This window comes from Scyliorhinus canicula, chromosome 13, assembly GCF_902713615.1.
Source record: "Scyliorhinus canicula chromosome 13, sScyCan1.1, whole genome shotgun sequence".
NCBI classification, from domain to species: domain Eukaryota; kingdom Metazoa; phylum Chordata; class Chondrichthyes; order Carcharhiniformes; family Scyliorhinidae; genus Scyliorhinus; species Scyliorhinus canicula.
This window is the reverse complement of record NC_052158.1, coordinates 66,926,669-66,942,170: the sequence shown is the minus strand read 5'-3', so window position 1 is coordinate 66,942,170 and position 15,502 is coordinate 66,926,669. Positions and strand designations below refer to the sequence as shown.

At 43.6% G+C, this 15,502-nt stretch overlaps 1 protein-coding gene across 3 annotated transcripts in view; it reads right to left on the bottom strand.

Annotated features, from left to right (window-relative positions):
- Window positions 1-13,731: 13,731 nt before the first annotated feature.
- sept2 (septin 2) overlaps window positions 13,732-15,502 on the bottom strand; it is a 109,168-nt gene continuing 107,397 nt past the window's right edge. For all 3 annotated transcript variants that reach the window (XR_005462768.1, XM_038815127.1, XM_038815128.1), the window contains 2 exons: window positions 15,362-15,477; window positions 13,732-14,426 (listed from right to left, as the gene is read on the bottom strand). Coding sequence is in view for 2 of the 3 variants with exons in the window: in XM_038815127.1 (XP_038671055.1) it covers window positions 15,370-15,477 (108 nt within the window). In the remaining variant the exon portion in view is untranslated. The remainder of the gene's footprint in view (window positions 14,427-15,361; window positions 15,478-15,502) is intronic.

Here is a 15,502-nt window from a genome sequence, read left to right as displayed (position 1 = left end):
TTGCTGTTGTGGAAACATTGGTGCAGATTTTCATCCTGACTACCTGGGTAGTAAACTAATAAAATGGATCACTATCCAATTCTTCCCCAGATAGCCAGCCAGGGGTTCCAATTGCAACGCTGTACTTGAAAGCCCTGTTCTCAAAGGCCTTCTCCACTTTTTAACCACTGCCTGCTTCAGTTCTCAGCTAATCCTGCCTGCTCTCCATAGTTGCCCACTTCCCAGCTAGGTGCTGATTTCTTAGGTACTTTCAGATGGTCCCCACTTCATAGACCTTTCTCAACTCATGCACATTCTTGCAGAGGACAGTAAATTGTACCTTTTAAATTGAGGTGAAGAGTGGGAAACTGCAACCATTGTGTTCAAATTTCCCTGTTATTAGAGAACTTGTTTGATTTTTTTTTAATTGGGTATTCTGCTCTTTTAAGGCTAGTAATTTTCATTTTCAATTTGTCTCTTGACCTTTAAGGGAAACAATGCCTAATATTTTTATTTTTAAATACAAAAGAGAGGGCAGCACGGTAGCATGGTGGTTAGCATAAATGCTTCACAGCTCCAGGGTCCCAGGTTCGATTCCCGGCTGGGTCACTGTCTGTGCGGAGTCTGCACGTCCTCCCCGTGTGTGCGTGGGTTTCCTCCGGGTGCTCCGGTTTCCTCCCACCGTCCAAAGATGTGCGGGTTAGGTGAATTGGCCAGGCTAAATTGCCCTTAGTGTCCTAAAGGTTAAGGGGGGGGGGTTTGCTGGGTTACGGGTATAGGGTGGATATGTGGGTTTGAGTAGGGTGATCATTGCTCGGCACAACATCGAGGGCCGAAGGGCCTGTTCTGTGCTATACTGTTCTATGTTCTATGTATCCATCCTTTAAACATAATGTAGTGGATACCATCAGGCCCTGGAGACCTGTCAATCTTAAGTCCATTATTTTCTCCATTGCCATTTTTTAAAACTTATATTAAATTCAATAGTTTCTCTCCTTAGCTTAAGAACATAACATACATAGAACAGTACAGCACAGAACAGGCCCTTCGGCCCTCGATGTTGTGCCGAGCTTTGTCCATGTGCCGACCAATAACCGCTTGAAAGTTCCTAAAGTGTCCGACTCCACTATCACAGCAGGCAGTCCATTCCACACTCTAACCACTCTGAGTAAAGAACCTACCTCGGACATCCCTCCAATATCTCCCACCCCGTACCTTATACTTATGCCCCCTTGTAACAGCTACATCTATCCGAGGAAATAGTCTCTGAACGTCCACTTTATCTATCCCCCTCATCATCTTATAAACCTCTATTAAGTCGCCTCTCATCCTCCTTCACTCCAATGAGAAAAGCCCTCCCATGTACCACCGAATTTTAGCTCTCTTCCTCAAGTGTGAAAACAGTATTTAATAATTCTGCTGTTTTGTTATTAGCCATCATAATATCCATTGCCGGTACCCGTCTTTAATGGGGCAACATTCCTCTTATCTCATTCTTAATATATTTATAAATTGTTAATATTTATAAACTATATTTAAGTTTTTGTTCATACTCCCTTTCTACAACTCTCAGAACCCTTTGTAATCCCATATTGTTTTAATAGCTCCTTGTATTGACTACCCACTATTTCTCTGCTGATTTACACAATTTTGTTTTCTATTCATTGGATGTGGACAATACTGGCTGGGCCAGTCATCTTTATTGCCCATCCGTAATTGCCCTTGACCTGAGTTCAAGGGTCATTTAAAAGTCAACCACATTGCTGTGAATCTGGAGTCACATTATAGGCCAGACCAGGAAAGGATGGCAGATTTTCTTCCCTGTAGGACATTAATGAACCAGATGGGCTTCTACTTTAATCGATGTTTTCATGGTCATCATAGAATTTATACTGCAGAAGGAGGCCATTCAGCCCATCGAGTCTGCACCGGCCCTTGGAAAGAGCACTCCACTTAAGTCCCTCACCTCCATCTATCCCCCTTTACCCCTGTAACCCATTAACCACACCTAACCTTTTTGGACACTAAAGGCAATTTAGCATGACCAATCCATTTAACCTGCACATCTTTTGACTGTGGGAGGAAACCGGAGCGCCCGGAGGAAACGCATGCACACTGGGAGAACATGCAGACTCTACACAGACAGTGACCCAAGCTGGGAATCGAACCTGGGACCCTGGAGCTGTGAAACAACTGTGCTAACCACTGTGCTACCGTGCTGTCAGCATCCAGATTTTTTTAATTGAATTCAAATTTCACCATCTGCCGTGGTGTAATTCATAGGTGGGTGCCCAGAGCAATACCCTGGGTTTCTGGATTATAAGTCCAGTGACAATACCTCTATGCCACCACCTCCCCTTGCTCAGCCCATTTGAAATGAAATGAAATGAAATGAAAATCGCTTATTGTCACGAGTAGGCTTCAATGAAGTTACTGTGAAAAGCCCTTAGTCGCCACATTCCGGCGCCTGTCCGGGGAGGCTGGTACGGGAATCGAACCGTGCTGCTGGCCTGCTTGGTCTGCTTTAAAAGCTTTAAAAGCCAGCGATTTAGCCGATTGAGCTAAACCAAATTTAACATTTTTATTTATGCTTCTCCTTAATATCAAATTGAATTATATGATGGTCACGATTTGCAAGATGGTCTCTGACCGTCAGATAGATGGTTAACGAATCCTGGCTTGTCTCTTATCACTAAATTTCTTGATGTTGGGCAGGCTCTTCTAACTTCTATCTTCTGAATGTTTTTCAGTGTCGAGATAGCTCTGACACGTAATATATATAAAATGTCAATGTTATACCTATGCTAAAGTTCAGCCAGGTCCCGGCTAATATGTAATGGGTTGGAACCGAGCACCAGGATCAGATGCTGGAGTTGGCAGCATTCATTCAAGTGAGAGGGAAACAAAGCTGTTGGAACGAGAGGGGGTGGGAATAGTGTTGGTGGCGTGTGTACTGAAGTGGGGGGGGGGGGGGGGGGGAGACCGGAATGGTGGAAGGAAATGGACACCCAAGATTGAAGGCTGGTTTTGGGAGCAAAGAGTCCCATCTGTAGTTTGCCAGCACTTGCTGAGGAGAGGCCTGAAGGAAGCATGACAGCAATGGGAATCACTGGGATCCAGTAAAATTGGGCAGTGGTGGTTGAGGCCTGGGGCTCCTGGGGAGCTTGGCTAACTCCGGAGGAAAGAATTAAGCATTTACACCCGTCAGAGGAGCTCTTGATAAGGAGGCTATAGAGTTTGCAGACGATGTGAAATGGTGTCATGCAACAGTGGGGTGGGGGGTGGTGAGTGAGATTAGTATTTGATGCAATGATAACTGGGGCCTTTAAGCCACCAGGGAAATTAAGCACTGGTAACTGGTTGTACAATTGAATGTTTACAGGATAATTGTGGGGCACAAGCTGAACTCAACACATTTCATATCACATTTTAATAAGTATTGGCTACTAATTTCTGCAGTGAAATTGATTATTAAAACTGCAAAATGTGAGACTCGTATGTCTGAAAGATAGGATGTATAATATATAATGGCATATTATTCAGTGAGGATATATTTTTTAAAAACCTTGAATCCAAAATAAAAACAGAAAATGCTGAAAATTATCAAAAGCTCAAGCCACATCTGAAAGGATCAGTTTAGCACAGTGGTTAGCACTGTTGCTTACATCGCCATTGGGTCACTGTCTGCGGAGTCTGCATGTTCTCCCTGTGTCTGCGTGGGTTGCCTCCAGGTGCTCCGGTTTCCTCCCACAAGTCCGAAAGACGTGCTGTTAGGTAATTTGAACATTCTGAATTCTCCCTCTGTGTACCCGAACAGGCGCTGGAGTGTGGCGACTAGGGGATTTTCACAGTAACTTAATTGCAGTGTTAATGAAAGCCTATTTGTCACAATAATAAAGATTGTCATAGCTTTCAGTGGAGATATATAATCAAAATTGTTGTTTTTTGCAGCATTTTTTATTCCAAGTCTCCAGTGCACTGCACTTGTGGATGAAGGGTTTTCATCTTGGGCATAGATGAAGTTTGGCAACACTGCAGAGAGAAAGAAAGACTTTCAATCCGATAGTATCTTTCACAGCTTCAGATCATCCCAATGTACTTTATGTCCAGTGAAGTACTTTGTGAGATGTAGTCGTATTTTCAATGTAGAAAACGTACACTCCCACAGATGTCAATACAGTAGTCCCCCGTTATACCGCGCTCCGCAATACCGCGGTTCGCGATATACCGCGGGGGGGCTTATGGACCCCAACTGTCAGTTGTGTCAATTTCAGCGGCCGGCTCACTTTGATCCGGAGAGAGAAGCTGCTCTCTCACTGAAACAATCAGCCGTCCGCTGAAATTGACACTGCCGGCTGCTCTCTCCCTCCAATCAGAAACATTAAAACTTAAAAGTTGGATTGGAGGGAGAGAGCAGCGGGCAGTGTCAATTTCAGCGGCCGGCTGATTGTTTCAGTGAGAGAGCAGCTTCCCTCTCCGGATCAAAGTGAGCCGGCCGCTGAAATTGACACTGCCCGCTGCTCTCTCCCTCCAATCCAACTTTTAAGTTTTAATGTTTCTGATTGGAGGGAGAGAGCAGCGGGCAGTGTCAATTTCAGCGGCCAGCTCACTTTGATCCGGAGAGGGAAGCTGCTCTCTCACTGAAGCAATCAGCCGGCCGCTGAAATTGACACTGCCCGCTGCTCTCTCCCTCCAATCAGTACCCCAGCAGCCACAGCCTGTACCTCAGCAGCCACGGCCTGCACCCCAGCAGCCACGGCCTGCACCCCAGCAGCCACGGCCTGTACCCCAGGAGGCACGGCCTGTACCCCAGCAGCCACAGCCTGAACCCCAGCTACAGAGGGGAGGGGCGATGTGAGACCATGCTGGTCTTGCAGAGGCCCGTATGACCTCCTCCTGTGTTCTCTGCTCTCTCCCTCCAATCAGCCGGCAGTGTCAATTTCAGCGGCCGGCTCACTTTGATCCGGAGAGGGAAGCTGCTCTCTCACTGAAACAATCAGCCGGCCGCTGAAATTGACACTGCCGGCTGCTCTCTCCCTCCAATCAGAAACATTAAAACTTAAAAGTTGGATTGGAGGGAGAGAGCAGCGGGCAGTGTCAATTTCAGCGGCCGGCTGATTGTTTCAGTGAGAGAGCAGCTTCCCTCTCCGGATCAAAGTGAGCCGGCCGCTGAAATTGACACTCTTTTAATTAGATCCACGATGGGGGTTTTAAATTTATTTAAAAATCTATGCTAGCGCTTCCCATTGTGAGTCTACGGGGGTCTGACCTCTCCCCCCGCCCCCCGTAGACTCTCAATGGGAAGTGCTAGCATAGATTTTTAAATAAATTTAAAACCCCCATCGTGGATATCCGCGGCTCGGTTGCAACGCGGGTGGCTGCCTTGGACCCCAACACCCGCGTTATGAAGGGGGACTACTGAACTAACATCCCATTTCAAGTGATGAAATTTCCTGGACCAGCCTCCCTGAACAGGCACCGGAATTTGGCGACTAAGGGCTTTTCACAGTTACTTCATTTGATGCCTACTTGTGACAAGAAGCAATTTTCATTTCATTTTTTTCATTTCAAGTGATGTTTGTTGAGGAATAAATATTGGCCAGGATACAGGGAGAATCCATCAGCTCTTCTTTGAGAGAGCCACATTTGCATCCAGCCAAGAGGGCAGATGAAACCTCAGTTTAGTGACCATCCAAAATATACTAAAGACTTGGGTTTATATAGCACCTTTCATGAAAACAGGATAACCCAAAGTACTTAAGCCACATGCCGGAGTGTGATGCTGAGGATACACCCTGTCTCACTCTGTAGATGTTGGTCTGTGGAAAGGCGGGGTGTGAGTGCCTCATCCCTTTTATAGTGAGATACCACTCCTGAGTGTCCTGACTGCTTATTGGTTGTGTCCTATTCTATGTGTTCATTAGCTGCATGTTTGCATATCATGACAGTCACTGCAGGAAACCTGGCAGTCAACCTGTGTGCAGCAATCTCTCACAAACAGCAATATGGTAATGGCCAAATAATCTGTGTTTTACTATGTTAATTGAGGGATATATGCTACTCAGGGCACCAGGATAACACCATAGTCTCTTTTATCTATTGGAATCGAACCTGGGACCCTGGCGCTGTGAAGCCACAGTGCTGCCCAATTGGGCAGAGGTAATTATACAGGCTTGAGGAAAGAGTTGGCCCAAGCAGACTTGAGGGTAGGACAGTTGAGGAACAATGGCGGATGTTCAGGGAGATATTAAATACCTCTCAATTAAAGTATATTCCTGAGAGGAAGAGGAATTGTAAAAGAGAGAAAAATGTTCCATGGCTAAACAAGGAAGTCAAGGAAGACAAGGCAAAAACTAGGGCGTACCATACTGCAAAAGCTGGAAGATTGGGAGAACTTTAAGGTTCAGTAAAAGGCTACTAAAAATAAAGCCAAAAGAGCTGAGTAACTACAAAAGGAAACTAGCAGAAAACATAAACACTGATACCAAAAACTTCTATAAGTGTTTAATAATAATAATCGCTTATTGTCACAAGTAGGCTTCAATGAAGTTACTGTGAAAAGCCCCTAGTCACCACATTCCGGCACCTGTTCGGGGAAACCGGTACGGGAATTGAAACTGCGCTGCTGGCATTGTTCTGCATTACAAGCCAGCTATTTAGACCACTGCGAAACCAGAGGGAGAGAATAGATAAAGTAAATGGCGACCCTTTAGAGGACGGTACTGGTGAGGTAACAATGGTTAGCACTGTTGCTTCACAGTGCCAGGGTCCCAGGTTCGATTCCCAGCTTGGGTCACTGTCTGTGCAGAGTCTGCATGTTCTTCCCATCTCTGCGTGGGTTTCCTCCGGGTACTCCAGTTTCCTCTCGCAAGATATGCTGTTAAGTGAATTGGACATTCTGAATTCTCCCTCAGTGTACCCGAACAGGTGCCGGAATGTGGCAACTCGGGGCTTTTCACAGTAACTTCATTGTGGTGTTAATGTAAGCCTACTTGTGACAATAAAGATTATAAATTGTAATCTAATCTCCAGTGTATTTACTGACATACACATCATTACAACTCCTTGGGTGGAACCCTTTCTAATGAACTCCTGAAATCAAAACTAATTCAACAAAATGTTGAAGGTTGAAAGCAGTTCAGACAATGTTCACTGAACTAATACTTGGAATGGAAGGGTGTCTTATGAGGAAATGTTGGACAGGCTAGGCTTGTATTCACTGGGGTTCAGAAGAGCAAGAGATAACTTGATTGAAACATGTAAGAACCAGAGGGGTATTGACAGGTTGGGCATGGAGAGAATGTTTTCTCCTGTGGCAGAATCAAGAACTCGGGAGTCTCCCTTTTGAAACAAGGCCAATCTTTGGAACTCCCTGAAAAACAGCGGAAGCAGACAATTTGGATATTTTAAGGCAAAGATGGATAGTCTTGCTAAGCAATGAGGTGACGGGTTATCAGGGGTCAGCAGGATGAAGATTTGAGATTACTATCGGATCAGTCACAATCTTATTTAAGGGAAGAGCAGATTGGATAAGTAAACCTTGTCCATTTTTAAAAAAAGTTATAATTTTTTTTTTTTGAGTAGTCTGCTTGATGTCGATATGCAATCATTTTCCTTCCCGTCTCAACACTCCATAACTCACCTCTGGTCTCAAGTTTTCTTCAGCAGCAAGACATAGCAGAGTTCCAGATGATTGCACATCTTCCATTTGGTCACTTGCACATCTTTATAAACGTATGCAGAGGCATGAAGACAAAATGCTTATGAGACCCAAATCAATGTAGTTTTGCTAAGCAAGGCCTTGAAGTGACTTTATTCCCCAACACTTAAATGGATGTAGCAATGACTCCATTGAAACAGTGGACAGGAGAATTTTACTGTCATTGAATGTCTTTAGCATGGTCAATCCACTTACCCTGCACATCTTTGGGCTGTGGTGATGAGACCCACGCAGACACAAGAAGAATGTGTAAATTCCACATGGATAGTGACCCAGGACTGAATCTGGATCCTCTGTCACGAGGCAACAGTGCTAACCAGTGCACCGCCCTGAACATTTGTCTTCTAAGAGGTGCATGTAAATAAAAAGTTTTGTTGAATATTTAGGCCCTATCCTTATTTGTTCCTGTGATGGAGTCAGTGGTGAGGCCAACATTTATCCCCCCCCCCCCCCTACCTGCAATTTTGATGCATGGCCTCCTTGAACTGCTGCATATTTCATAGAGCTATCCAATTCATCCCACACTGCTACTCTTTCCCAGTAGCCATATAAAGTTTTCCTTTTTGAGGAGATCCATTCTCTTTTGAAAGTTAGTCATGTATTGATTTGACTTGCACTACCCTCCAAGCAGTGTATTCAAAATCACCAGTGTAAAAAAAAAATCTCCCCATTTCTTTTGCCAATCTTAGGTCCTCCAGTTACCAACTCTCCAGCCAGTGGACATGTGTTGTTTACCCTCGCATGCGTAAACCTACCCTATTCCAAGGATAATCTTAGTTTCTCTGGTGTCTTCACACAACTGACATCCCTTAACCTTGCTACCAACCTACCAAATCATGCATACTAATTGCATGAGCTATTAGTGTAACACGTTGAAGTAAACGTGCTGAGCTGCTTGGAAATTAGATTGCAGAATCTAGAAAGCCAAGTCTGACTGGTAGAGCAGCAGTTGTGTAGGCACTGCTTTCCTCACTCCACAGTCACTACTAGTCCGTTTATCCAGACGTCAGTTTTTCATGCCACTTTTCAGGAAAATATAATGGCAATGTGACACAGGAGAGCACACAGCATCAATGACTTGGATCTGCAACTCTAGAAATAGAGCAGAAAAGAAACAGGTCACTGGCTAGCTGCAGGATGTCTCTAAAAACCACTTGTGATATGGTGGGCGACGGCACCAAATACCAACACTCTACCCCAGAATTGCAGTTTCATGACCCAACTACCACAGGCAAGGTAACATTTCCAAGTTTGCAGGGGCAGCACGGCAGCGGCGGTTAGCATTGCTGCCTCACGGTGCCGAGGACCCAGGTTTGATCCCGGGTCTGGGTCAGTGTGTGGAGTTTGCACATTTTCCCTGTGACTGCGTGGGTCGCACCCCCACAACCCAAAGATGCGCAGGGCAGGTGAACTGGCCACACTAAATGACCCCTTCATTGGGAAAGAGAGAATTGGGTACTCAAATCCAAGTTTACTGACAATATAGGACGGGGGGGGGGGGGGGGGGGGGGGGGGCAATGGTGAGGAGAATGCAAGGGGGCTTCAAGGTGATTGAGACAAGTTGTGGGAGAACACATGGAAGATGTGAAGTTATACAATTCAGTGTGGAAAAACAGAAATTTCAATTGTGTTGGGAAGTGTGGATGTACAAAGGGATCTGGGTGCCCTTGTACACTAGTCAAAAGTGGAGACGGTGAAGAATTAGGAAGGCAAATGGTATGTTGGCCTTCATTACAAGAGGATTTGAGTTCAACGGTAGAAATGTCTTATTGCAGTTATACAGGACCTTGGTGAGACTACATTTGGAAGTATTGCATGCAGTTCAGGTCACCCTGCCTAAAAAAAGGATATACTTGCCAGTAGAAGGACTGCAGTAGACATTCATTTGGCTGATACCAATGAAGATTGGTTTGACTGGGTCTGTGTATTCACTGGAATTTAGAAGGACGACAGGAGATCTGATTGAAGTGTTTAAAATTCCAACAGTGCTACACGGACGACATGCAGGAAAGAGGATTTCCCTGGTTGGGGAATCAAGAACCAGAGGACACAGTCTCAGGATACAGGGCAGACCATTTAGGATTGAGATGAGGAAAAGCCTCTTCACTCAAAGGGTAGTGACCCTGTGGAATTCTTTACCACAGAAGACTGTGGAGGCCAAGTCACTGAACATATTCAAGAGCGATTTTTAATTTTTTTTTTTAATGTTAATGGCATCAAGGAGTATGTGGAGATTTATGGGCATTGAGGTAGAGGATCAACCATGATCATATTGAATAACAGAGCATAATCGAAGGACTGAATGGTCTGCTCCTAGTTCCGAATACATTTTTGGTGGTTTGGGGATTAGTGTATTCTCACCCTCTACCCGCACAAAGAACCTGTGCTGTAATTTTGATGCAAATCAATGCTAGATGTCACTGCCACCTTGCTGCAATCTCAGATTAAACTAATTCTCCAGCTATCCTGTAAAGTGTGTTGGTCACCTGTGTTCCTATGGAAAAGCAGGAGTGTGAGTGATTAGGTTTCAAAGAGCCTGCAAAGATACAATTGGCCAAACAGCTGCCTCCTATATGCTGCACCATTCTGAGCATAGGCCTCTCAAGACAGAGTGCCAATAACACCTTCAAAGCCACAGAGAATGGGGAATGCAAAAGGGAAAATTGTCAAATTTTAAAATTGATGAGGTGGATGAGAAGGGTTGTCCAATTTGGCACTTGAGTCCCTCTTCCCAAAGGATAGCAATTCAACATTGATAGCAGGATGTGTCAGTCAGGCTCCTCAGTATTGTTTACCCCTCGATGTACAAAGTGAGGGGAGGGTAATTAGTCACAGTTCTCATCTCCCAAAATCACTGGCAAGGGCATCTTACAATTTCTGTCATCTAATTATTTCAACCTCCATATGTTTAGAAAACCAAAGTAAGACAATCTGCTTGCGATTTTTGCACAAGTTTATTACGATATTTTAGTGAACATGAATATACATGTAACAACATTGTTATACTAACCAGTCGGACAGAATTATGTTTCATTATTACTGCCTCAATTTCGAGGACATCAACAGATATGGCTGACCCACAGGCCATCACTTCTAAATTTACCAGATAACTCAAACATTGCAACCAGAAACAATACAGTTCCAAAACAGCTTCTGAAATCCTACACTTTAAAACACATGGAAGTAACACTGTAACCGTCTCAATATTTTTGCAGTATAAAAGCATCTTAACTTGGCAACTTGACACCTAATTGAGTGACGTTATCGGGAATGAAGCACAGAATAAGAAATGTTTAGGGGGCGACACAGTGGTTAGTACTGCTGCCTCAGTGCCAGGGACCCGGGTTCAATACCGGCCTCGAGTCACTGTGGAGTTTGCACTTTCTCCCAGTGCCTTCGTGGATTTATTTATTTATTTTTTAAATTTTTTTAAATAGGTGCTCCGGTTTTCTCCCACAGTCCAAAGATGGTGGGCATACAGGGATAAGGCGGGGGAGTGGGTATAAGTAGGGTGCTCTTTCAGAGTGTTGGTATAGACACAATGGGCCAAATGGCCTCTTTCTGCACTGTGGAGATTCTATGGTTCTAAAATACACATACTCAAATCGCTGAACCTTCAGGAGAATTGCCAGAGCATCAAGTGCGAACAGTTTGCATAAATGTGCGGAAATAATTCCACACTACTATTTTAGCTAAAATACAAGGAACATTTTGCAATTTGTTTTTCACTAAAATTAGGAGACAAAGGAAAATCTGAATTAGTTTTGGAAACATCGGTGATAGAATGTATGAAAAAATGTGCCCTTTTTCTTGTTTCAGCCTCATAGGCTGGCACCAAATAAGGGTCTGACTTTCGAAGGCATATGTACCACACATACAGATGCAACTGGATAAAATGCCTTTCACACATTAAAAGTTGAGACATAAAATATGTTATATTATTTGTTGGGCACAATGATGATGCTATTTCTCCCATCCATCTCATTTTACTAAGCTCATTTGGAGCGCTACCAAATGACACTTCACTTTGAGGCAGATGGCCAACTCCACCAAGTGCAACTTCATTTTTGAATACTATTGAAGTACAAAAATGACGGAAACTACATAACTCAACCCCCCAGATCTCGTTTGCACACCAGTTTGCAATTGTGTCGCTCTGGACATCAATGCAGGAATGAATCATTGGGGGTGAATTCTCCGCCTCCCCAGCTGCCTGTTCCTCGGTGACAGGACCTCGCCGGCAGCAGGATTCTCCGTTCCCGCCACCGGCCAATTGGGACTTCCCATTGTGCCCACCCCTCAACTGCTGGGAAACCCACGGGCAGGGGTGTACTTCCAGTGGAACGGTGAATCCCGCTGGTGGAGAATTCACCCTATTGGCTGTGGGAACCTCTTTTGCTCATGACTATGTCTCAGGTGCTTCTGTGATATGTTGTTGAATTCACAGCGTATTAACTTGCTGCATCAGAGGTTTGTAAAAGGGTAAAAGTCCCAGAATACGTGCTGTTAGGTAATTTGGACATTCTGAATTCTCCCGTGTACCCGAACAACCGCGGAGTGTGGCGACTAGGGACTTTTCACAGTAACTTCATTGCAGTGTTAATGTAAGCCTACTTGTGATAATAAAGATTATAAATTATTATTATTGTTAGCAGATGTACTTGACTTCATAATTTGGCAAAGAACTAATTACACTAGATCAAGGAATGTTCTCTTCACAAAATACTTTTCCAAGTTATATAATTCGTCACTTAAAAAGAGGAGCTTTAGTGACTAAAGTATTTGAAGAAACGTACAGATCTAAACATGTGAAATTGTAAATTAGAGCATAAATTTAAAGTTCTACACAGCTGTTGCAATAAAGTTAGTTAATTTCAGTTGCATTTACGGTGGATGTATTTGATTTGCTGAGACATGTCTGCAAGTGCGATTTGAGGTCTGGAGGTACAATTTGATCACCCAGTCTCACTGGAGCTCAAGGCGCACAACTTATTTCTCAAAGGGGCAAACTCAGTTTCTCACTGTATATAACCTTAAAATGGTGTTAGATGTCAGAGATGGCAAGACCAATTCTTTTCTCAATTACCTAAATGTTGCATCAGGATGACAATCCACATCCCCAACTGCATTGTGGACATGACTACCTGTTAATCATCCAATTTTTTGCTTTACTGCTGGTCTTGTTCCACTGCTCCAAATATTATGACGCTCAATTCATCAATAGCTCTGCAATTGCAGGGCATCCAAACTGCCTCCCTTTTTTCCATTTTTGGCATCTTGTATTATAGAGATTAATGGGAACATGGATATATATTTTGCTCTCCCCCAACCAGAGGCTGCATGTTTTTAATCTTTCACAGAAGTAAAGGCTTGGAGACCCGGCTATGCCGGCCTAACTAAAGGAATGGAAATTTAGCAATTTTTAGAAATAGATTTAAACATAGGATCTGGAATTAGATTCCAGCTGTTCCCAGTTATACATGCCAGAGCAAAGAAAGTCAATTCAAGAACCTACTAATATGCAATAATTAGCACAAGCTGTGCAATGCAAGTAAGACTGTAAGAGTGTGTTAAGAGCCTGCAAAGTTTGAAGATGTAATGCAATAGTTTGGCTACTAAGAAAGACAATAGCCCATTTAAGGCTGCATTTTATTTGAAATGCCTGGTTGCTGAAGAACAGTTTGTTCAGCAGATCTAAATACAGTCTGCCGGTAATTAATTCAGAAACAGTGAGCAACACAGCACTCAGTCAGAGCATTCTCACCACCACTGATAACAAAAAAAACAATTAAAACAATTTTAGGAGGCAAGTTTGAACCATTGACAAGGCATTTTAAAGCAAATCTGATTGAAGTAATGACGATCATCACTGGCGTAGTAGTGAGAAAAGTTGAGATTTCTGCACTGAGCCTTTTCTCTGAATGGGTCAATAGAACATACTATAACTGATCATTCCAGCTACCCTTCAGGAAGCTGCTTTGAGGCCTTTCAAAGAAATATGGCACATTTTGGGGGGGGGGGGGGGGGGGGGGGGGGGGGGGGGGGGGCAGAGGAGAGAGAAAAAAAACAGGTACGTCCATGAACAAGAGTAAAGGATCACTGAACAAGAATTCCACTAAACCATTGTACCTTTGAAGAATATTACGGTCCTGGCCAAGATGATAGAGAGAGAGAGAGAAGTGTGCAGAACGCAATACTGAGGAGATAGTATACAATGACTGTTTATACATACAACAGCCTGGTTCATCACCAGAAAGTATTAAATATCAAGGTCCAGGGACTGGGTCCAACCAGCATCTACCTTCAGTATACCATGGATCAGCAGCAATAACTTGTATATATCTTCCCACCTCATCCTGTACATATCAAACCAGATGGTATTATTTAATAGAATTGGCTACTGTTCTTTTATAGTCAAACTTTTCCCAATAATAGTGGTTTTTTTCACCCTTAACCAGTGTTGCAAATACGAAGTACTAGAAAGCTACAACTTAAGGTACAATGGTACAAAAATTAACATAACTGGAATGGAGAATAATGTAAGATCATTGCAATACAGAATATAAAAAAAGAGAAACTATCAGTAAAAACACAGCAGAAGGGTACAAAAGATTACAATACTGCATCGTGAACTAAGCATGGAAATCAGCTGCCAACACTGGCTACCATATTTTCTGCACTTCCTCGCCACCTCTGCTTCAAGGAGGTGGAATACTTCAACCTTCACCTGTAACAGATTGTGGTAAAAGAATAACATTTTAGAAGTAATATACATCATGAAAGTCTATTGGTAATGAATGACTAAAACTATACCTCTCATTCAGTCCCCTCTTAAAACTAACTTCTGTGGTACTAAGTCTTGTGGGCTTGGGTAACAGATTCAGTTCAGGATCCATGCAGATCACAGGAACAGAAGTGGGCCATTAAACTCACACCAGTGGTATCTGCCTTCAACATCCTTGGCCCTCTGGAATTTCACCCTCACCTCCCTTTGAATCCATCAGAAAATCCACCTCCAGTCACATTTTGGTCACCCTTTGGCTTGGTATTATATTTCCTACCTTGTACATCTGAATCATTCAGAAGCTGGATTAGTGCCTTAAACTAGTGGCAAGACCACTGTTCAGATGTTCTTTTACGATGAGTTTGATTTGTTGCAAGTTTCTCCAAAAGCATTTCAAGGATGGCAATGACAATAGATTTTATAGTGTCGTTACCTTGGCTCCACTATTCTGGAAACCAGATTGAAATGACATTCCCTTCTATATAATCCAAATTCAACAAACCCAGCACTTCTATTGGGCTCTGATGCAAGTGTATAGCAGGAGGCTCTCACAAGCCCCTAAATGGTTTCAGTTCCAAACCATAAGTGTCCAGACTGAGAAAAACTCCAGCTCTCCATCTTTCCCAGTATCGTGGCCTTCCTTCAATTGGTATACAACCCACTCCCTCCCAGGATTACCGTGCATCCACACAAAGTTTTGAACTATCCGCAATTAGTGCCCATGTCCTTATCTAGGCTCACTGCTTAACTGGCATCCTCAATCTCTCTACCAGATTACAGGACACCTGTAACAATAGTACATTCACTGCACCACCTTCACTTCCATAGCCAATCCCTCTAAATTGGTTAACTTGTAGCTTGTGCATGTTAATACTCACTCTCCGGTTTAAACATGCTGACTGTGCACACTGCTGGAGTCTTCATCGCCTGGTTTCTGCAGTTGCAACTGCATCTGAGCCTGCATCCGAGCAATCATCTGCTGCATGCGGCGCAACTGAGAGAAAAAGAATAGTGCAACA